The 23,017-nt window shown below is 56.0% G+C and overlaps 1 protein-coding gene across 1 annotated transcript; it reads right to left on the bottom strand.

Moving 5' to 3' along the window:
• Window positions 1-7,017: 7,017 nt before the first annotated feature.
• Window positions 7,018-22,651, bottom strand: TMEM63C (transmembrane protein 63C). The gene is made up of 22 exons (XM_026057210.1): window positions 22,454-22,651; window positions 21,343-21,422; window positions 19,628-19,715; window positions 16,998-17,035; window positions 16,360-16,502; window positions 15,919-15,970; window positions 15,368-15,476; window positions 14,725-14,798; window positions 14,341-14,421; window positions 13,860-13,980; window positions 13,132-13,265; window positions 12,684-12,806; window positions 12,049-12,202; window positions 11,312-11,418; window positions 10,303-10,389; window positions 9,663-9,728; window positions 9,345-9,507; window positions 8,742-8,847; window positions 8,363-8,530; window positions 7,945-8,060; window positions 7,367-7,438; window positions 7,018-7,230 (listed from the first exon to the last, which is right to left on the bottom strand). The coding sequence occupies exons 1-22, from the start codon at window positions 22,649-22,651 to the stop codon at window positions 7,018-7,020; spliced, it is 2,493 nt and encodes an 830-aa protein (XP_025912995.1).
• Between the last annotated feature and the right edge of the window lie 366 nt (window positions 22,652-23,017).

Genomic DNA, 23,017 nt, shown 5'->3' with positions numbered 1-23,017 from the left:
AATTTCTAAGAGAAACAAACAAGTCTGTGTGCCTCTTACACCCATCTATACTATTTAATAAAGAACAGCATTCAGGCTGTGCCCTGTCTGCAGCTTTATGTTTATTTTAATACAAAAGGCTAGAGCAAACTACAAAAGGGATGATAGAGGGGGGTTTACCAGTTTTATGAGAGCACTAACCTTGGAGGTATCAGGCACTGGGAGTGTTTGTGTAGTCTTACTTGACTGTACCATAAGAAGGCATTCAGCATCAAATGTCTGTTGGGAGCTCTCATGTGCCRTAATTGAATGGGTGAGCTGCTGGATGTCTAACAAAGACGCCCTTTACTAATCGCTCATTACCCTTTGAGTTTAATAGACTCTAATGGGATTAGAGTTTTAAGCAATCAGCCTAAAAATCCCTTCTCAGTTGTTCGACTGCTCCTTTTGTTTCATGAGATAGCATCGGCTCACTCAGTTCCAGGCCACCAGGAGCCCAGGTGTGGTCTGCAGCAGTGGAGCAGAGCACTGCAGTGAAGCCCTGTCCCAGCTCGGCACAGTGGCCCTTCTGCAAGCCGGGCTGCGGAGCAGGCGCCAGCGGTGTCCACCCCGGATGCCTGTCCAAGCAAGCAGCCAGCGGCAGTATGGTTCGGTGCTGCCTGGCCGCAGGGCAGCTGCAACCCTCTTCCCAAGGGATGGTCTAGCTTTGCCATTGTGTCCTCCAGCACTAGGAGAGCCAAGGCACTTGGCACTGGAGAGTGAAGATTCCTAGAGGGGGAGGCAATGCTGGGTTTCTAATATCTCTTGAGAGCTAGAAAGCCCAGTCCTGCCATGGGAAAGCATGGTGAGTGTCCCGGGAAAGCTGCTTTGCTCTGCCTTGGTCCCATTTAGACTTTGTTGCAGAGGGGTGTTCTGTTCCGTGGAGGTTTGCAGGGTAATGTGTGATGGGCTGCGAAGGACAAGCAAAGCAACGGAGGCCTGAGCACACACACAAAAAATCTTCCCCATGGTTCATTGCTAAAAAAAATTTACCAGGTCTTCCTGGCCCAGGCTACAGGAGGCAAACTCAGGGCTGTCAGTGGGCCCCTGCAACCCCAGTGCTGCTGGAAGGGTCAGAGTGACAGTCCCCAGGTGCACCCTGATTTGCCATCATTGGCTCCCAGGACCAGCCTGGAGGTTTGCTACAGCTCCCAGAAACCATTCCTGTGTCACAGCAAGGATCTGCGCTGCTGCCTGGTGGGGATGCTCCCTGTGCTGCCGGCCTCAGCCGGCTCGCGCAGCGGCACGGCACAGTGGGAGAAGTGATGTGATTGCTTGGCCCCAGCTGTGAGACACTTTTGCATGCAAAAGCTGTAATCAGGCGAGTAGGTTTCTGAGGGCTTCAGTGCCCAAACGCACTGAGTAATGGTGCTTGCACAACCTTGTTATGCTGCGATGAGCTTCTCGCGAAGCGAGGGCTGTGAGAGCCATGAGCTGGGCAGGGAGGGGAGGCAATTACAAGCTTTACTTGCAGCAAGGACTCCTGCTTCAGCTCCCTGGCATCAGCAAGGCCCCAAATGTAGCTGGGTTTACCGCTAATTACAAAAAGTGAGTGAGTGAATGTGTGTGTGTGGGGGGGGGGGGGGCTTAAATTTTGCACCCAAACTCAAGCCCCTTCCTTCGGCCATAAGCCAGGCTGGTGGGAGCAGTGCTGACCCTGTGGGAGCTTTGTGGGGTCTGGGAAGGAGAGCCTCACTGAATTCAACCCTGTGCTGGTGAAATACTGGAATTCAGGTACAAAGTGTGTGTTTTGGGGAAAGGGAGGTAGGAGCAAAAGATTGCTGTCTGCTCAAGTCCTAGAAAGAGGCACCCAAAATGGCATCTACTCCTCATAAAGGCCACCTGAGAAGGAAGATGTGGCCAACGAGTCACCTGGGTCACCTCCCTGGGCTCGCTGGCGGGCACTTCAGCCTCGGGACGCTTTCCTTTCCAAAAGGGAGCCCTGAGAGCTGAGGTCCCGCTTTACCCACCTTGGGCTCCCTGCAGCTTCTGCCAAGGAGCCCCTGCTCACCCCCTTAGGCTGCCCTGGGATGGGACAGATGCCCTCACTCCCTCTGAGCCTTGCCACAGTCCCAGAGGAGCTCCCGGCCACCCTCCAGCCCCCCCGGCTGTGTGTGCCCCTTGCTGGTGTCCTGGGCCACCTCCCCCCAACCCGGGGGGGCCAAGGACACCCCTGCCACCCATGTCCAGGGGCAAAGCCAGGCCCCTGCCAGTCCCTGGTGTTGCTGGCAGTCTGTGCAACACCCCCCCCCCCCCCGGGGCTTCTTTTTGTTAAAATAGTGATCTCAGGAGATGGGGAGCTGCCATTTCCAGGGCAACAGGCACCCGAGCCCTGCAGGGTGGAGGCTGGCTGCAGGCACGCTTGGCTCATGGCCCCGCGGGGGTGGCGGGGGAGTTGCTCCCCTCCCGGCGCCCCACGCCTTGCTGCAGGATGGCTTGCAGGAGGCACCCTGCTGGCTCCTCTTCCTCACCAGGGACCGAATCGGTGCTTTGGCCTGGCTGCCAAGCGCTGCTCCCCGGGGCTCCTGGGAGGGGGCTGTGAGCCGGGAGGGGGCCCCTGGGGTGGCCCTGCAGCCCTGGTGTTCCCCTCTCCATGGCTCCTGGCAGAGGGGGCACATGTGCACCCCGCACCACAGGGTGACAGCAGCTGGCAGGGCTGCTTTTGTCCTCCAGCACTGCAACTTTTCCCTGCACCCAGTGTGGCTGCCAGGCTGGAGGGGGCTGGCTGAGCTGGGCTGGACGGCGAGGCTGGTGCTGCACCCCAGCTGCTGCAGAGGCTGCTGCACCAGCCTCTCAGAGGGGACGCTGGGGATTTTGGGGGGGGGGGGGGGGGCCCCCCCCCCCGGGCGGCAAGGGGCGCCCCCCGAGGGGGGGGGGGGGGGGAGCTCTCAGTTCTTGCACCTTTGCTATGTCTGTCCAGTCAGTCCCTCCCACCCTGTCTTCCCCTTTATATCTAAAAAACCTTCCCAGACCATATGGTTTGTCTGCTCACTGCCCTTTTCTCACCTGCTGTGTTTCTGCCCCAAACCCATGTGCTGGCAGAGCTCCCTGGGTCCGCACAGCACATGCACTTCTTGATGCAGCCCCATCGCCTTCGGAGAGGGCCCTTCTCTGGCTGGGCAGAGCAAGACGAAGGTTTTGCCCATCAGCCTGGGGAGCAGCAGACATGCCCAACTGTGGTGCTCGCTGCAGGCACTGGCTTGGACTCCCTGCTCTCTTAGAAGAAAAAAAAATAGCTGTGAGGTTTGCTTTTGTGGGGATTGTGGTGGTGGGCAGAGCCGTGGGAAGGGGCCTGGTAGGGGGAAGCTGTCTGACAGGTGTTCCCTCCACCACAGGGCAGCTGGGAGGCATCCTGCCTTTCCTGCAAGGACTAGCCAGTCAGAGTAAAAGGCAGCCCAGGGTTTGGGAAGGGGCTGGGGTATTTCACAGGCTACTGCAGTGGGTCCCTCCTTGCACCACAGTCTCTCCTGCCTGGCACTGTGCGGGACACATGGGGGGGGGGGGGGGTGACAACTCCAGGCCAGCGGCTGGGTGAAGTCATTTTATTCAAGGCACGGTCATAGCAATAAATAACGAGAAGGTACAGACCTCTGGCACATTCCTATAGCGTGGCAGCCAAGGGCAAGTCAGGCCAGGACCCAGAGCGCCTGAGGACGCAGTGCTACTTGCAGACACTTGCTTCCACACTGGAGAGAGCCCACAGTGTTTCTGGTGGGGGCCGGGAGCATCCTGCTGGCCCCGGCCAGGGGCTTCTGCCCCAGGCATAGACAGAAAAGGCATCGGCTGAGCTCCTGGGAGTCTGCGCTGGGGACGAGCAGCCACGCGGGTGTTGTGAGTTCTGTCAAGGGATGCAGCCTGAGAGGTGCTTTTTGGGGCTGCGATGGCAGGAGGGGCTGGCTGGGCTCAGGGCCCTGCCAAGGCAACCACTCAGCGTCTAGCACGCCAGAGCCGCCGGCCTGGGCATGTGGGAGCGCAGGTGCAAGTGCCGGGGGGGGGAGGGATGCCAGCCTGGAGAGCTGCCACCCCCTGCTCCACAGGGATGGTGTCAGGGTCCTCTTGAGTCCTACAGAGACCTGGGCTGCCTTTTAATGCCCTAGTACTTGTGCACCATGCTTCCCACTCCCAACAGCCTCAGTAGCACTGAGCAGGACAAGCAGTGCAGGGCAGCCCTACACCTCTGCCCCCCCCCAAAGTCCAACCCCTTCCCGCAGTGCCCAGAGTCCAGGTGGTGGTGGGGACAGGGTGCTCTCCTGTCAGTGTAATTGACCACAAAGTCTTCCAGGCAGGAGAAAACAAGTCTAGCTTACCCACATCCTGTGCAAGGTCATGGGCCATCTGGCCTTATGGGACAGGCACCAGCTCAGTTCTCAGTCTTGCCTGATTGTGCTGCATCTCACCAGGTCACTGCAGTAGATGTGGGAGAAAGAGCCCGAGCATCACCCTGCTCCTAGGCAGAGGGTGATGCAGCCAGGGGACAGTGTCCAGCTCTTAGAAAAGGACATGATTTTCAGTGCTTCCTTCTGCATTTCCTACTGGTGGTTGTGGGGAGCTCCTCATGGAAGGGCCTGAGCTTGTTGGAAGTGCCAGCATGTCCCCTAGCACAGCACAGAGGCTGTAGGGTGTCCGTGGGGTGCTTGGCATCTCAGTCCCTCCTGCTGGCATCCTCCCAGGTACTGGGCCACAAACGTGCTGAGCCTGCCTGCTTGTACAGGGCGAAGCAGTTACTTCCAGCCCCAATTTTAAGCAAGCTGTGATGGTGGAGCCTCTGCCTTTGCACTGCAGCATTTCCTGCACTGGTGGCCTCAGTGTGAGGAGGGCTGCAGTAGCATCCCTTCCCTCTCTGCATGGCTCAGGAAGGGAGGTGATGGTGGCTGAAATTGCCTTGAAGTCAGCAGGGGAGTGGAGATGGTCCTTGCCAGCCAATGCAATTTCTCTGTTGTTAGGAGATGATTGTGTTGTGAGGCTGGGCTCAGCAATGGAGAGGTCAGTAAGCAGCAGCTGGGAGTTTAACAGCTTGGGGTGCCTTTGCTCGCCAGGTACTGGGCTGTATAGGAGAGACGGGGCAGGCTGGAAGGTACTGAGCACAAGTCTCTTCTCAGGAGAGAATATGCCCAGTCGGAAGGGGCAGAAACAGTTTTGCAATGCAAGACRCTCGCTTTCAGCTCATCCACTGGGCAGTGATGCGGGGGACATGGAGCATCGCAGGTGCAGCTGCACACATCTGGGCTAGGAGGAAGGGGAAACCCTGGGAGCTCGCCGACCATCCAGCTTATGAGCCAAACTCTCCTCAAGCAGCTGGAGCACCAGCTTGTGATTTCAGCAGCCACCATGACAGACCCCCTCCCTGCCCCCCCCCACCCCAAACCAGCCTGCCTCTGCTCACAAACTGCCCTGATGCAGCACTGCATCAGAAAAGAGCAGAAGAAACAACTTGAGGCCACAAAAAGGCTGAGCAAGGAACCAGTAGCACTCAGGTTGGTTAACCTTGCAGAAGAGAGGCTGAGCAGGACAAGGATCTCCATCCCCTGCATCCTAGGGGCCTACGCTGCCGCTGAGGGAGAGCCAGAAATCCTCCAGGACACAGTGCAGGCAAGAGCAGGCATGTACATGCTGACCACAGCAGGATTTACACTTGAGAGGAGGTGATGGTTGTGGAAGAGCCTCCCAGGGTGCAGCCAGGAGTGAGGGCAGGATGCGGCTCTGTGACAGGACCCACAACCTGGAGGTGGTGGTCCCACCAGCCCCCATTTCTCTGGCAGTGGGATGGAGCCACGTGGGGTCCTGCAGCACCCCTGGGGAGAGCACCACCATGCAGGGGGCTGCTGTCAGGGGCAGTGGGACGATGGGTGCTAAGGAGGAAATGCTGTCACAGCAATTAAAAAACGTTTCCCTTGACCTTACCCATTTCTCCAAACACTTGGCTAAAGAGCACAAGCATGTTGCAGCCACAGAGGGATGAGATGGGATGGGAAGGGAAGAATGGTAGGATAAGCAGGTTGCTCACTGTGGACAAGGCTGCGGACATCATTAGTGCCTTGCTGTTGCAGCAGTGTAGGGTCTCTGTGCCTTTGAAGAGCTGGAATTGTGTTTTCATGTCTGACTTGAGGAAGGGACGCTGGTGCTCAGGAAGACCAGGCCAGAGCTTACCCAGCCCTGCGTGGGCCCAGGGCTCAATCCCGTGCACTCATCCATTCAAAAGCACAAGTGTCTCAGAAGCCCCTGCTTTAATTGGCAAAGCCTTCGTGCAGCTCATGAGCAGCATGGGAGATGCACTCCTGAGCCAGTGCATGGGCAGGCAGGCACCCAGCCACACTGGGCGCCAAGGGGCAGTGGAGAGCCACCGAGGGCAGCGGCAGCAGCAAGTGGGCACAGTGGGAAGCGAAGGTTTGGCAGCTGCACCTGAGCGTGGCCGGCTCCGGTGGCACCGGGGACCTGCGGGGCTGTGCTTCTCCGTCCGACACATTCATCTGAGCTGTCTGGGCCATCTCCCCCTCCTGGCGGGGGACACAGTCTCCCTCCTCTCCTCAAAGCATGGCCTTTAAGAGAGACCCTCTCCACACACTGCTGCACCCCTCTGCCCAGCACAGGTTGGAGGAAGGGAGGAAGGGGCAAAGGAGGGCACAGGGCAGCTGAGCCCRGTCCCTGGTGGAGGCAGGGAGCTGTGGAGGTGGGCTACACGGCAGGGGTGTGCAGGCTCCTGCTGCCTTGCACGGGCACCTGGGATGAGGCAAGACAGGGTGCTCTCCTSCACATCAGTCCTGCTGCCCTCCGGCCCTAGGCCCCCGTCACCACCCATGCGCAAGCCCGTTGGCGAGCTGGGGCAGGCAGGCAGGTGCTGGCCCCATAGGTGCTGGTGCCGGTGCCCACAAGGCAGCAGCAGGGTCGGTGTGGTGGTGCAGGAGCCTGGGCTGGTGGGGAAGGCTCCTTCCTGACCCCCTCCCCCCCCGCACATCCTCTGCTCTCAGGCATTGCCGGTCCTCGCCACGGCAGTGGGGACGCTCACTGGTAGCGGGCCTGGCTCTCCATCACCGGCCCGGTCCTGTACTCGCCCTCCACTGCCTCCAGCTCYGTCTCAAAGCTCTGCAGGCCACCCTCCTCCCCGTCCTCCGCTGGCTCCAGGTGGTTGCCCATGGTCCCATAGGACTGGTGCGCCGGCGAGGCTGCCGGCGTCAGGCTCAGCTCAGGCTCCTGCAGGACCGTGGCCACGAAGAGCTGCAGTGGGAGACAGAGCAGGGTCAGGGCCAATGGGGCATGGGCCAGGCTAGGGCCGGGTCACAGCCACCCCTGTAGGGCTTGGAGGGTGAGCGGGGAGGGTGCGTGACACAGGGCCCTGGGGAGGCATACTCACATTGGAGTTGGGGGTGGAGGAGACGCTGCTCCGCTCCGTGTCATTGAAGGTGCTGTCAGACTGGTCGGACATCTGGGGAGAGGGAAGCAGGGAGGAAACCGGTAGCACAGAGGCAGGGGGTAACTCCCAGGGTGATGTGAGCCTGGCACCACGCTGTGCAGCTTCCCCTCTGCAGCCAGGGGTGGGCAGGAGGCCCATCCGCAGGGGTGGCCCCCAGCCAAACCTGGGATTCAGCCGAGCAGGCCACACAGCCTGGCGCTCCATGGCTGGCAAAGGCTGGCCAGCTGTGAACCAAAGCTGGGGCAGCAGTCGGGACAGGGATTGGCTGCCAGATCTGATGGGCCTGCAACCGTGATACTGGGAAGTGTGGTGAGCCCTGACTCTGTGCTGGGGTCTCTAGAGACGAGGAGCAAGCTGGAGGCAGGATTGATCCGTGCCCTTGCTCTGCTCTGGACGCAACCAAATCCTCAGGATCCTCTGTGAAAACTTACCCAGAGGTGTGGGAAAGGGACAAAGTGGGATGCAGGAAGGAAATGTGCCTGGTCCTAGGAACCAGATGGGTGGCTGCTCATGCTCACCTGGTAGCTGGAAGGTTTCCGTGGCTGCAGCTTCTTCAGGCAGAGGCCAAAGAAGGAGAAGATGATGCAAGAGAGAAGGACCACGAAAGTGAAGAGGGTAACAGGACGGGTGGGACCTAGAGCAGAGAGACACCAGGGCAGCATGTGAGCCTCCAAGGGCTGCTTGGAACTTACTGCACATCTGGCTGAGTCCCATGCTGATGTCTGCTTTGGGTGTTGTGAGCTCTCACTCACTTCCCAAACACTAGCTGATACCTGCCCCTGCATCTGCTGGGCCTCCAACACTCCTTCCCCCTTCCCGTTCCTCACCCTCCAGGCTGTGCCTAACTCAGGGGTGATGTTGGMTGCTTGTCCCATATAGCTTGAGACCTGTAACACTCAGAAATGGTGGGGTGAGCCAGCCCTGAACTCTCCCTACCAAGGCGCAGGACGGAGAAGAAGAGCAGCCAGAACATGCAGAGGATGGGGGCCACCACGACCTGGCTGATGGCAGCGACATGAAGGCGCTGGTTCAGCTTGGTGGGGATGTACACGTAGTAGATGTTGTACCGGTCAACCATGTGCTTCAGCAGCATGTAGAGCAAACCTGGCAGGGAGGAATAGGAGACATTTGGGGACAGCACGATGCAGAGAGCCATGGCGCAGGGAGAGCGGGGCAGGCCCAGAAGACACCATGGAAGGGCACCCTCAGGCATTGAGGAAGCTTGTGCTCCCCCGCCATTCCTGGCGGCTGGAGCAGGCTGTTCTCAGTGCAGACAGGGACAGTGGGGCTGGAAGCACAGGAGGCTGGTACTTACCAAAGGGGACAATGATGGGGCAAGTGATGCTGTAGGTCATGACGACTGAGAAGATGCAGCAGGTCCAGGCGTACTCCAGCCCAAACTGGAACTGGTAGGCTTGGCTCTGAGGCACAATCAACAGCACTGTTACCTTCCTGCTCTCACCTTACGTGACTGGAGCACCCAGGGTGCCAAAGATGGGCCCTTCAATTCCTCCCCTAGGGCACTGATAAGCTGGATGGACAGCAGACCCAGAGATGGTGAGTCCTGCACAGACCGCACAGGAGCCAGCAGCCGGTCCCTGGCCTCCTAGGAMCCCTGGTGAGGAGCCCCTCCTTCATCAGCCCTGCAGAGCTCATCCTCCCCCAACCCCTCACACAGTGGGGTGCCTGTGCATCCCAGCTGGTCCTTGCCTCCCCAAATCCACTTTTGCCTCTGCACACCTCACCCCCACAGGGACAGGACCAAGGTCCAGCAGCGTCCTTTACGTGATAGTCTCTCCCCACATGCCTCCCCATAGGACCAGGAAAGCCTGAATTTCCAGCCAGCCCCTGGCAACCGAACACATCTCTGGCATGCCATGGGGGCTGTGTGTATGCAGATGCAGCCAGAGTCACATACCCGCTTGATGTGGAGCCGTTCGGGTTCGGACTTGGCAAAGCAGAGCCGGGTGGCRTAGACAAGGAGGCCAGGGACGCGCAGCAGCTCCATGGCCGTCCCAATCAGGCTGGAGGTGACGACGTAGTTGACAAAGAAAGCTCCGTTATCAGGGAGGAAAACGCACCTGCCCCCAGAGACAATGAGGGAAGAGAGTGAGGCCATGCAGGCAGCTGGGAGAGCCATCGGGGCAGGAGGCAGCTGGGGATGGAGTCAGGCTCTCCCCACTCGCCCAGAGTGCTGTGTGGACCAGTGCAAGTCAGGGAGCTCCCTGGTACTCACTGGAACTTGATATCAGCCTCATCCAGAAAGTGCATGTCAAAGAGCCAGCGGAAGAAAAGATCCAAACTAGAGGGAGGAGAAGAGGAGCAGCTTAGAAAGAAAGCAGAGGAATATGAGGGGAATATCCAGCAAGCGTGTGCATTCCATGTGCACAGAGTCAGTTTGCTCAAAGGCAGCTCAAATGATGTTATTTCAGGATCCATCAATGGGGAGGTTTCATAGGCCAGAAGAACCTGGCACAGCTGTGGCTATGCAAAGGCTCTAGCAGAGTGTTGTCCCATGCCCACCCGAATGGCTCCTGTGGTACAGAGAGACTCTGCCACTGATTCCCTGGCTCTCATGGGGCTGTTAGAGATAAATAAACAACAGCATATTGCCCTGGAGTTAGCCGTGGCAGTCTGGCAGGCTCCACAGCTGACCCATTCTCTGCAGTGGAGTTTTCTGTCTGTGATAGTGCTGGGAGTGGCTGGGCACTGCTACAGAGTGAGCATGATCCTCCCCAGACACAGCCGCTTTTCAACAGCAGCTGAAGTGATTCCTACCCCTTAACCTTTTTAGACTCATTTGCAGCAAGGAAAGGAGTCTGTGCATGATCTCTATCCCGCAGGTGAGCAAAGCAGCATGGCAGGTTGGCCAGTACCTGGTCAGCCCCAGTGAAGGCAGGATGATGACCATAAACACCAAGAAAAAGAAACACTTGTGCATTGTGAGTTGATTTTCACTTGACCTGGGGAGAGGAGAAAAAAAAAAGAGAAGAACTTTGCACTTTCTAGAGGCAGATCAGGAGGTCAGGGTGAGAGAAGGTTGGGCTGGGGTCTAGCTCTTTACCAAGGCACTACTACCAGCCAGAAAAAGTCATGTACATTTGAGCTGTGCACCTGCAAGGGCCTTGGAAAACCTTTCCCCAGGTTGTGAAGGATTCACCATTAGGAAACGTGCTGTCATGAAAGCTCTTGCTCTCTTAGTCTCTCACAGCCTTCATCCCTGACCCCTCCTAACACAGTATCTGCTGGTCATGCATCTTGTGCAGGGGCTGGCCCAGCAAGAGAGAGCTGAATCTCTACCCTGGATGCAGGAACCAGGGATACTTTCCCTGCCCTTGGGAAGACGAAGGGAGGATGGGTGCAGGTAAGGGGGCCAGGTTCCTGCAATGAGGGGACTCAGCTGACCAGGCACAGGGGGCTGGGACTGACAGAGAGTCAAGAGAGAGGGAGCAAACTGTAGAAGCTGAGCAGTAGTGGCACTTTCTCTGCTAGGAGGTTTTGAGCAACCTGAATCTGCACCTTCACCTTGCAGGTCTGGAAGCAYGGCTGGGGTGTGCCTCCCAAGTCAGAGCCATAGCCCTGCCATTGCAAGTCCCTCATCACACCATCCATTTTGCTAATGTCTTCAGACCCTCTTAAAACCAGCTCCGTTTGCACTTCTTGGCACCCTGAATGTGTTCATGGCCATGGCAAGGAAATGGCTCCTTTGGGCATGAGCTGGGGCCCTTTCTTGGACAACAACCATGGTGCTGTGGGGATCTGCCACTCTTTGAACCTACTGCCTGACTTCCCACAGGTTGGATCCAATGAGTCCTACTGAGGTTCTTCCCATCTAATGCAACCTTGAGTAACCTTGTGGGGAGCATTGCAGCTGGGTCCTGTTACCTTGTCCAGTGTGACTCGAAGAATGCAGAGTAGTAGACAATGAAGGGCAGGAAGACGGAGAAGGCCCAGAGCAGCAGTGTAGGGAAGAACTGGGTGATGATGGGATTCTGCAAGAGGAAAGTTACCGGACACCTGCTTAGGAGCCTGCTGGCTTCAGGAAGGAATGAGCTGTGCCTGCCCATGCTGACACTGCTCAGCCATGATGGAGGCAGCTCCTCAGGCCTCCTGGCACAGGTGCACCTGAGAATGATGTGTGCAACTGGGCTGGCTGGCGCATCCCCTCTGGGAGCACTGCAGGGGCATTTGTTCCAGAATGGAAGAGTGTGAGGACAGCAAAAGACACAATGGACATGCTCTAAGACCCAACACTCTCACAACAGCTCGCAGGTCAATGAGCAGAAGGGTGATGCATTGCTGGCAGCTTCTAACATCCTGGAGTTGTTCCCACCCCTTTCCTCCTGCACAGACACCAAGCTGTCCTTCCCTGTGGACACAGCAAGCCTGAGGCACAGGCACCCAACCTCAGGTATGCACAAAGGCCCCGGAACTCTGCCATCAAAAACACATATGAGAAGGGGGAGATGGCAAACGGTGGCACAAACTCTCCTTGCCTCTCATCAACAACTGTCCCAGTGATGGCTCACCTCCTTGGGTCAGCACAAAGCCAGGGCCCTCCCCCAACACAGACAAGCCTGTGAGACTCTTTGAGGAGGCTGGCACTGGGCCCTGTCAACTACCTTGAGGCTCTCCACAGGCCGTGTGACATTGAACATGTCCATGGTGTTGACGATGATGGCCGGTGTGGTAAGGAAGAAGAGGAGAATGAAGAGGCAGATATTAAGGAGGATAAACCGCACCCACCATGATGTGCCACGGACCGATAAATTCTCCCTGTGAGAGAAAAGTATGTCTTGGACATGGTGCAGAGGACAAGTCAGGCATCCCTGAGCCTCTGAATGTGCCCTCCAAAGCGTGCTACCACGCTGCTTCCCAGTCCCTGCTGTATGCACTGACCCTCCTGGCCGCCCTTGCTCTGAGCCCACCCTCTCCCTGCTCCCAGAACCGCTGCATCGCTGCTGACAGAGCCCCTGAAACTTGAGTATCACAGCAGGAGCAGCTCCGTGCTGCCAGAAAGACTCTGGAGGCAGGCCAGAGAAATCAGAGGCTGGCAATCACCCCCAAGCCTTGCTGGGCCAAGTTCTGTCACCCTTAGGATGATCACCCCAGTCACCACTAGTGATTTCTGCTAAGGCCACAGAGAGAGGGATCTTCAGCCCCTGCCTGCCCTGGGAAGATGCCCTGTAGCTATGGCCATAGATTCTCCCTTTGCGTGGCTGTTCTTCCTCCTGCCCCAGCCCTCAATGGGATTTACCAGATAATATCACTGGGCGCAGGAGCATAGCAAACACCCCAGTGGTGTGACTTGACCACTGTAGTCACAGAGGATTGCTGAGGGTGTTTACGACAGCGGATATGACTGTAGTCCTTCAAAATCCTGCAGGAGAAGAAAGCCAAGGGGACAGGTCTGAGCCAAGGGCTCAGGACTGCCCCTGCTTCCCTCCCCCACTTTTTGTAACACTTTTCCCACAACCTCAGGCTGTGGTCCTCTTGCAGAGCAGTCCTGTCTTCAGCTGGGAGACACAGCTGGGACAAATCCATCATTAGTTTTGGCTAGAGGAGCCAGGGAGGTGCCCTGAGATCCCCTTGCTGTCCCCAGAGGCAGTGGCCCCAACCCCACTTCACCCCCAGCCTGGCAGCAGTGTAGTTTATATGCTTGGACTGGCAGGGTCACAGCCTCTCCCTCGGAGACAGGCACTCACACAGCCGTCATCCTCTCATCCTGGAAGGTGACGAAGGCCATGTCGAGCCGCTTGAGTGTGATGCGATTGCGCTCAGCGTTGAACTCATCTGTGAGTTTCTCCTCCAGCTCCCCATAGTACTGCTCAGCATCCACCTGTGGGAAAGGTGGCTTTGCAGAGCTCTCCTTGCTGAGGGCAAGGGAGAGAGCAGATGGGGGCAGGCTCACAATCACCCATCCAGGACCAGGGCCCCCTGAACATGCAGGAGGGAGAGGAGTTCTGCCTTCCCATGCCGCGCTGGAGAAAGATTGCAATCTCGGATTCAAGAGCTGCCAAACCCCATTTGGGGAGCGCATCAGCCATTGTGGGCAATGCGTGCAAGTTGCTGTGTGTCACGCCAGCCTCTCTAGCAGACACTACTTGCAAAAGAGTGGCAGAAGCTGTGTTGTGGAGGCAGCAGTCTGGGCTGCAATGGGAAGCTGAGTGCCTTTCAGTACCTCGGTGCCTGTCAAGGCCTCAAAGGACAGTGCTGGGGAGAAGATACTCCCAGGTGTCCTGATGCCCCTTGTGGATCTGGGGGCTCCTCAGCCCTGATGTTCATGGAAAGAGGGAGATTTCTGAGCAGCCCATCAGAAATCAGTGCGATGGGTGAAAGGAAGGCTCTTGGAGAGGCTCTCCTGCTGTGAGGCAGCCTCTGGCCTCTCTGCCACAGGACATGCTGTCTCCAGCCCCGCCTGTTCCCCTCCTACCTGCTCAAAGCCACAGATGCGACAGCAGAAGATGCGGGCACAAGGGTGGGTTTTGATCATGATCTTCCCCTCTTTCTGTGCCTTGGTGGTGAAGTAAAGTCGCCCCTTCATTGCCTTGCGCCTGCCAGGAACAGGGCCAGAGATGATGGTTTTTCAGGGAGTTCCCCTCTGTCTCCCCCAAGGAAGAGAGACTAGCTCTCTGAAGTTGTTGGGCAGGAGCCATTTCAGACTTCCACAGCCACTTTGCCAGCTTGGGACCACTGTGGTCTGAGCCAGCTGTCCCCCCTTGCCAGGCAGGCTCCATCTGGCACAGGGGTGCTGCTTGGCTGAATCCTGCAGGTYGCCTGAGCATAGCCAGCAAAGCTGCGGGAAACTTGCCCACCAGGTGCAAACACCAAGGCTCACCAGGGCATGCACATCTGGGCCATACCGGTGCACAGAAAGGCAGAGCTGCGGGCCAGGGGCCCCAGCACACACTCACCTCTCCGCATCCAGCTTCATCAGCTTGCGCACGTCGAAGCAGAACTGGACATTGGTGACAGTGCAACTGGGGTAGGCCTCGCTGCAGGCATGGAGACACAGTGACACTGGGAGCTGGGGGGACGAGGACAGCCTCCCCTCCCCCAGAGCAGGGGAGCTCACTGCCAGTCCCCTGGCTTCCTCCTCAGCAGGGCGAGCCAGACTGGCAGGGTCCACCAGCCCTGGTAAGACCCCTGGCAAGGCTGTGTGAGAAGAGGCCAGCTGCCTTCTCTGCACCAGCATGGAGCCGTCCTGCCTGCAAGGACTGCGGCATGTTGCCTCCCTTCAGCACATGGTGAGCACCAGCTGCCCTGCTGAGGTGAGACTGGCATATGGTGCTACTCACTGGAAATGCTTGATGATCAGGGAAGGGTCTGATATCTCCTTGGGAATCCGGGTGACCATCAGTGTCCGGGCGACCTGGGGGAGGAGAAGGGGGAGAGGTGACGGATGGGGGCAGATGGTCTGCGGGACATCTTACTGCCATCCTGCTCACCTGCACATTGTGGCCAGGGTCACTGCTTCCACTATATGGATGGGGAAGGGATGTGCACAAAGGGAAGGGATGAGACTCAGTACGATCCTGCTCTCATATGGTGACAGAGATAGGAGAATGATCCCTCATCCCCCCACCTACCAGGAGTGCTGGCTGCCAGCTGTGGAGTCTGAGTCAATGCAGACCTGCTCAAAGCCTGCTCCCAGACTCCAGAAGCACGGCTGGACATTACAACCTCACAGATAGCTGGACACAGCAGAGTTTTAATCTCAGCAACAAGCCAGCAATAAGAGACAGTTTTGCCTCTGGGCTGCCAGGCTTTCTCCAGAAGCTTGAGGAAATCCACCTTATCTTTCCCTGCCTGCCCAGTGCCAGACTGTTTGTAAAGCTCTCTTTATATATTGGGACCATCCTTTCTGTAAAGCACACACAGTTGTCCATTTGTGCTGAGAAAGGCAGAGATGATGGCTGGCAGAGGGGGGAAGTTGCTCACCTTCTCGTTCTCCCTGTATTCAAGATGGACAGAGTGATGAGCCATGCAGAGAATGGTGAGGATGAAATAGATGAGGGCGAAGATACTGTGCAGCCACAGGAGACGGTCCCTGGAGAAGACAAAGGCTGGATCAGCTACCCATGCAATGGGCACGTGTCACGCAGACCAGCTCAGTGCTTAACACCATACACATCGCTGCCTGGTCCTCCTGGTCCTTACAAGGACTGCAAGACCCATTCCTCGGGGGACTGGAGGGGCTGCTTCCAGGGTGTTAGCTGAGATACTGTAGAAATGATGCTGTCCAGGCTACTCCTGATACAACCTTTGCTGGTAGTAGGGGTGTAGCAAGCAGTGCAAGTGTGCTGGCTGCCACAACTGTGCTTGTGTGCAGTGCAAACAGACACATGGACAACTGCAAGTAGCGTGCTGCTCACATGTATGGACCCCTGGCACAGTCAAGGGGCTATGCCGAGCATTATGCCTTGGCGCTCCCAGAAGTGCTAAACACAGCAGCAGCACACACAGTCCCCCAAGACATGGGAGCCACATACTGTGTTGGGATGTTGGCGATGGTTGTCCGCCCAAAGTGGGTGGGATTGTTTCCTGCAAGAGAAGAGGAGAAGCAGGAAGGTTACAGGAATACTGTGCMGTGTGTGCTCCCAGGGTAGCTGCTCTGGTGGCCCATCTTTGCTCCCTTGTCTCCACTCGTCTCCCAGCTCCCTGCCCAGCCCCTGCCACCCCTGAAGTTCTTGAGCCTCTTTCATTTCTTCTGACCCACAACTGAGCCTGATCCTTGTCTATGGGGCCAGTTCCTGGCACAGTCAGACTGTGCAAGACCAGCCCTCCAGATAGCTTAATTCTGCTCAAGTGTCGRCTCACAACAGCGTGGCCCTGCCCTCCATCCCTGCAGTGCAGTACATGCTGCTCGCCCTAAGGCTGTGGTCGTTTGTGTCACGCTCCTGAATCACTCCCAAACTGGGGGAAGCACCTACCCAGGAGGTCCCCCGAGAAGTTGACGGGCAGGATAACAGCCACGGAGAGCACACAGACCAGCATGAGCAGGACCAGGAGATGCCGCTGGAAGGAGAGGTATGTGGTGGCATCGATCCCACATTTACTCTGAATCTCCTCATCCCTGAGGAAGAGAGGTGGGTGCAGGTTAGTGCTGGTGGTGCTGCCTCCCCTCCTCTGCCGCTACCCCCATCCCCTCCCCACCCCAAGGACACTGGCTGCTCCAGCTTTGCAAAACCCACAGAAACTCATGATATCCTGCCTGTGGCACAGAGGATTCAGGCACAGAAGAAATGGGGGGAGAGTCTTCAGGCTGCCAGCCCATCGCTGGACTTGCTCTACTAGAAGAGCTTAAAGCCCTTTCTTTTGGGACATGAGCCTGGGGGCAGCAGAGCCAGGGAGGATATGCAGAGAGGATCCCTCYGCTGCCTCTCCCTGGCGGGTGTTTTAGTGGAGCTCCCTCCGCTCTCCTCCATCTCTGGTCCCCGCGAGAGCTCACTCAGTGGTGCTGAGTGTTAGGTGGCTCCAGAGCCAGTGACCACCTGCGGGCACCAGCTCCCTAGGGCTGGGCAGTGGCGGGGTGACACCAGCGAACGCAACGCCCGAGGCATGCACTTACTTCATTTGGTAGATAGAAATGAGCCAGGAGCAGAATCCCTGGAAAGGAAGAGAGTCAAGATGAACTGGGAGCGACCACTCCAACATCCCCACGTGGCACTGGGCTTGGGACATGGCTCGTGTGAGACACTGCGGAGGTGGTGCAGGCCCACAGGGGCTGAGCCACACTCTGCTCTTGGCCAAGCAAACAGAGGAAGAGCACAGGGCTTTCTGCGGGTACACCTAGTGCAGGGGCTCAGCTGCAATAGTGGCCAAAAGCAGATGCTAGAAAAGAGCAGGAAACACAGTCGTATTTCCGTCAAAGAGTCTCCCGGCTTCCATAAATTCTCTTCTCCGTACCTTTGCTCATAGTGCCAAACATGCAACATGCCTTTTTGATCACGGCTAACCACTGAACCAGCACTGCCATAGAATAATATAGGACAATGCCAAGATCTTGTTCTTTACTAGTAATAGCTCTGAACCTGTCACTGCATGTAATATTTGGATTTTTCTCCCATATACATTATTTCACGTTTACCTACACTAAAGTTCATTTGAGGTCAAGGTCCTTCTGCAGTCCTTCCCATCACAACTGTGCATCAGTACACTCTGCTCCCCACTCTGCCCCCTTTTCAGTCCGTTTATGAAGACCCTGAAAAGGAAGGCYCCAGGCAGATCCCTGGGGGACTGCCTTTACCCTTTTCCCCTGTGAAAGCTAACGGCTTATTCTTCCTCTCCATTCCCTGGCTTTATCCATGCCATGACCTCTCCTACCCCACAGGTGAGCTTCTTTTGAACAACTGCAGTGGGAGACTTTGGAAACACAAGCAGACTCCACCAAATCTCCCCGTCCCATGCGCCCGGCTGGCTCCAAGGACTCTCTGTAGCTCTGAGGCCCGACTGCCTGTCACGAAAGCCAGGCTGACTCTCCTCATACGTCACACTCAGTAGTTCTCTGCAAAACAATTTCTAAGGATTTGTCCATATGGATGCCAAGCTCACTAGTCTGTAATTTCCTGGGTTTTACCAGAAACCTTCTTGAAAAAAACAGCATTGCATTAGCCAATTTCCAGCTCTCTAGGACTGCCAGTTTCAAGGGARAGGTTATGCAATACAGTTAATAGTTCAGCTATTCATCTCGGAGGTCAGTGAGAACTCTTGGGCGAATACTGCTCTTGGGAATTTGTAATAGTAATAATAATTCATTAAGTTGTTTTTTCTACAACCTTATCCTCCAACCCCACTTTCAGACAGATCCTCCAGTACATACGCACAAACAGAGAAGGCTTCCCATGTGGGAATTTCYTCAAGCCCTTCTACACTGAATACAGACAGAAACTTGGTTTAGATTTCCTGCTACAGTCTTACCTTGTCAAGCAACCATTTTTTATCTTGAACATGTATTGATCCTACCAACTCTCTTGCAGGTTTCCTGTTTCTGATGTGTTTGAAGAACAAAAAAGTATTTGTTTTTATACCTTCTACAAATTTCTCCTCAAAATCCCTTTTTCCTCTCCTGTCTTACTGTATTTTACATCTAGCCTGGCAGAGTGTAGATTTTCCTCATTTTGAGGAAATTTTAACTTTTTAAAGACTGTCTTCTTACATCTAGTAATCTCTCTTAACCTGCTGTTTAGCCATACTGGCTTTCCTTTTGGTCTTTCTCAATTACTTTTGATAAGTAGTATACGCTTGCCCAGAGCATCCAGTACAGCATCTTTAAATAGTCCGCCTGCCACCTGCAAAGATTTTACTTCTTTAGCTTTCCTGCCTAGTTTTATTTTTTTAATAATTTTTTTTAATACAGCAGTGACTGACTTTTCAGCTTTTATTGCCAGAAAAGGAAGAGAAACAGACTGTGAAACATGTCAGTCCGTGTCTGTAGCTAGTGAAGCCTGTTTTGTGTCTGATGCCACATAGGGAAAAAAAGACAACTTCAAAAGGATGTGCTTGCAGCCCACCAATACCCCAGAGGTGGGCATGTGGGCGAAGGGAGCTAGTAGTGCTCCCAGGGGCTGGCAAGGGAGGCAAGGAGGGAAAACTACAGGCCAAGGGACTCGCCTGGCCTCGCCGCTCCTCCTCCGGAGAAGGGCTTGACTGCTTCATGTCCTCTGTGCTTTGGGGGGAGCAGGGTGCCTTTCAAGAGCCATGCAGAGAAATTCCCTTTCCCCCAGGGCAGGTCTGTGGGGCAGCTCCCTTAAAGCAAGTACAAGTGGCCTGTGCCCTGCAGCAAGGCTACACAATCCTAGGGAGGACTGTCCCACCAGGGGAAGAAACATCCTTGCAGGAGCRCAGAGCAAGGCCCCGGTGGGCGTACAAAGGCAGGATGCTCCAACTGGGTCCCTGCGGCCAGCACCAACAGTAGCGCAGCTAGGGATGGAGACCCTGGTGGGGAGCATCCCCTCCGAGCTGCCCCTCATGGTAAGTGCCCAGAGAACCAAGACAAATCAGGACAAAGAAACCCTTCAGCTTTTCCTGGCACACAAAGAGCAGCTCCCAGGCCTGCTGTTAACTGGTGTTAAAGAGGAAACACTACGCTTGAGAGTTTAACCTCTCGCTGTTAACTTCTGACCTGAGGTTCCTCTGAATAACAGCGTCTCCTTGGACAGAATAGAGCTGGCTTCCTCACCACATCCTGCGGATACTCACCACATCTTTGTTGTCTGTGTCCAGGGGACTGGTCTCAGATGGGGACTTCTCTTTCTCACTCTGCTCACCGTAGAAAAGTGACGTCAAACTTTGAAGGAAGAGGAAGAAAGGAAGGAGTGAGGCATGAGAGAAGAAAGGAGAGAAAGAGTACCCTTGGAAAAGTGACTTGCACCCTTCCCTCCTTGAGCTTTTCCTGGGAAATCAGCCAGGCTGATAAAGGGTTTGTGCACACCAGGCTCAGTGGGTGGAAGACGTGTTTGGGTTTGAAATTATCAGGTTGGATGAGTGAATACAGAGGCTGCTCAGAAGGGAGCCTCTGGGAGGCAGGATTGTTTGGAGCATACAAGATCGGTACACTGAGCCCCCCAGGCTCTCCTGGAAACGCCTGTCCATCTCCACACATGTCCTGTGCTGGAGCCTGGACATGCACAGTGCCTGGAGGGAGGCCACCCCAGGCTGCCACACAGCCGGGGCCCAGAGTGTTGTTGCTTGTGGAGAATTGCCTTAGCTCGAGGACAATGGCCTAGTGAACTGGATTTTTACATTCCACTGGTTTCAGCCTTCTTAAATGACATTACAATAAAGGAATCTTAACCAGATCTTGCATTTTAAATCTTGACTGCCCCTTTGATCTTTCCAGTGAAAGAAAACATTGCCCATCCATTTCCAGACTTAGATCCAGAGCCCAAGTCCAGGAGAATCCAGAGAAGAGAAAAGATGGGAAAGAARCTTTTAGAAAGTTTGTTCCTGCGGGCAGCCCAGGCCTTGCAGGGACCCCTCCTGCATGTACCAGCCTGTGGAAAGAAAGATGCGTTGTGGCTGGCCTGGGACAAGCAGCGCTCTGGGTGCAAGCAGCTGCAGGCAGCTGTGGTCAGTGCAACCTACCAGGAAATCTGGCCCAGCTTTGGCCCAGGCTCTGCTTTAACTGTGACAGTGGCATTTTTTGTGGCAGTCTGTGCTTAGTCCTGCAGACAGGCCAGGCGGGCCCCCAGCCTGCCTTGGCGACATGAACAAAAGTGTTATTGCTGCCTATCTCCCTCCATCTCCTTCTCTGGCCAGCCCTTTTCAGTCCTCAGAGTGCAGCAAGGAGTGAAAGGTGACTCAGTGCTCACCAGAAAGCAGCTCTTGGGCCTCTTTCTTTCCCAGGATGGTATACTCCCTGTTACCAAGAGCACCGTCACCAGATGCCCAGTGCTGTTACTCATAGGAGCTCCATGTGCTTGGAGGGATTCAGCTGTTTTTGGTGTGGAGGGGAAAAGGCGACTATCAGAAGTGCTGCCAGCCACCCCTGGCAGACCACCACTCAGTCCTTGACAAGGAACACATTGTTTAACCTGTTTGGGTAACAGTCTCTACTGCCTTTTCATTTCCCATAAAATGCTGCCCCTAAGCAAAGCCTCAGCTCTGAACCTGCAAGAAGGAATCAAAGCTTGCCTGGGGTTTCCTTCTCCCTGCAGTGGACCATGCCTGTCTGTTCCCAGCCAGGAGAGCTGGCCCCGATGGTGCAAGGACAGCCAGGCCATTCCCAGAGGAAAGGAGGACCAGAAGCACCTGCTCAGCTCCCATGTGGGTCATGCTGCAGCCCCAGCCTCTCTGCTGGCCCCTCTCAGCCAAGAGGTTGGAGCTGAGGGCTGTGGGGCTGGCCTGCTCCCGGGTTGGGAGGCACCTGCCTGGCTGGAGCCTGTCACTCACAGGTGGCCTCGTGCCCTTCTCACCTATCATTGTCCATCAGCAGCGCCAGGCGCCCGTAGTCCCAAGCTGCTTTCCGAAGGCAGGAGAAGATCAGAAGGAGAAGCTGCAATAAGAGGGAAGAGGAAAGGTAAAGGGTCTTGCTGTGGGGTCTCATCACATCCCTCTTTTCTGTTTTCCTGCTAACAGGCCCAAGCACATACAAAATTTGCCTCTCAAGCCAGCCTCCTCCTGCACCATGATCTCACTACAGCTGGTGGAGGATGGCAACACAGACACTGACACAGCACAGGTGACCCCACACAGCCCCACACATCTCAAATGCACCTGTACCATAACAGACCCCTGCAAGTGGGAGGCAGCTATCCCTGAGGTTACGGCAACCACCACTTAGGYGGCAGCCCAAGCGGTCACCTATTGCCTACCACAGTGTGGGAAAAGCTGTTGCCCCCCCATACTGTACGACTCACCCACACACTCCCAAATAATGGCCACACTAGCACACACACGGCATGCATGCTCACAGCTAGCCTCTCCTTGGGGATGCTACATCCACACACAACCTCACCTATAGCCCCCAAGCTAGGTCCACTCTTCCCCTCCTTGTCAAGCATCACTGGTGGGATGAGTAGCAGAAGTTCCCGTGTGCATGGGTGGCTCAGCCCCTGACCCATTGCACCATGTCACAGTGTCCTGAGCAGGCAACCTACAGCATTGCTCCACTGCACCATCCAACAGCACCAGCAAGAGGGATTTACCGGACTGGTGTAACTGTAGCCACCAAATCCCACCATAGCAATTGCCATCCTACAGAATCAGAGGACAGGGCTGAAAGGCTACTTGGAGCACACCGAACTTGGTAGCAGGACATAAAGGCACCACAACACCTTCTGGCCCACCTTCCTGGAGCACTGTCTCCAGTTAACGCATGGAAGAGAAGTGCCAAAGGGTTTCATTCAGGACACAGCCACTACTGCTTTCTCAGGGATGCCTCCTCTTAGAGAGTTTGGGATATGGGGAATGAGCTTGCTAGCCAAGGAGGCCATTTCCAGCCCTAGTGCTTCATTTTCCTCTAGAAACTCTGTGGGCATGGGGGAGTGATGCCCACAGACATGGTGCCCTTCCAGCCCCGCTCACCAGCCAGAGGATGAAGTTGATGGCGAGCACAGTGGGCACGCCACCAAAGGGCAGGCCTTGCAGGACAGTGCTGTGGGAGCGAGCACTGAAGCATTGCTCCTCTGTGCTGTTTGCCAGGGTGTCCAGGAAGCTGAGCACATCCAGTGAGGTGGGGCCGACACTGTCCGGCATTGGCTCCACCGAGTACGCGCTGTCCATCGGTGCTGCAGTGGGGCCTCACCCTGCAACACAGGGGCTGGGGTGAGAACAGGAGAGCTTTTGCTGGAAAAGGGCTGTGGCTCCTCCAGGTCCTCCACAGAGGTCTGAGGAGCTCCCAAAGGGTAGGAAGGGGATGGAGCTGGCTTGTGGCCTTGGAGCAGAAATGCCAGAGCAATCAGAACAGAACTGACTGAGCACACCCTATACTCCCATCTTCTCTAGTTCCCCTTCTCCCAGGGAAGGGCTGTGGGACACAGGGCAAGAGGGTGTGCTGAAGAAATTTCACAGCTACTTCATTTGCTTTCCCCACTCCCTTAAACCCCATGCTATTTGGTTGTTTCCATCATACCTGAGACAGGTCCCTTA

The sequence above is a fragment of the Apteryx rowi genome, unplaced genomic scaffold (assembly GCF_003343035.1).
Source record: "Apteryx rowi isolate R43461 unplaced genomic scaffold, aptRow1 scaffold_137, whole genome shotgun sequence".
In the NCBI taxonomy this organism is placed as follows: Eukaryota; Metazoa; Chordata; class Aves; order Apterygiformes; family Apterygidae; genus Apteryx; species Apteryx rowi.
This window is presented reverse-complemented; position numbering and strand designations above follow the sequence as displayed.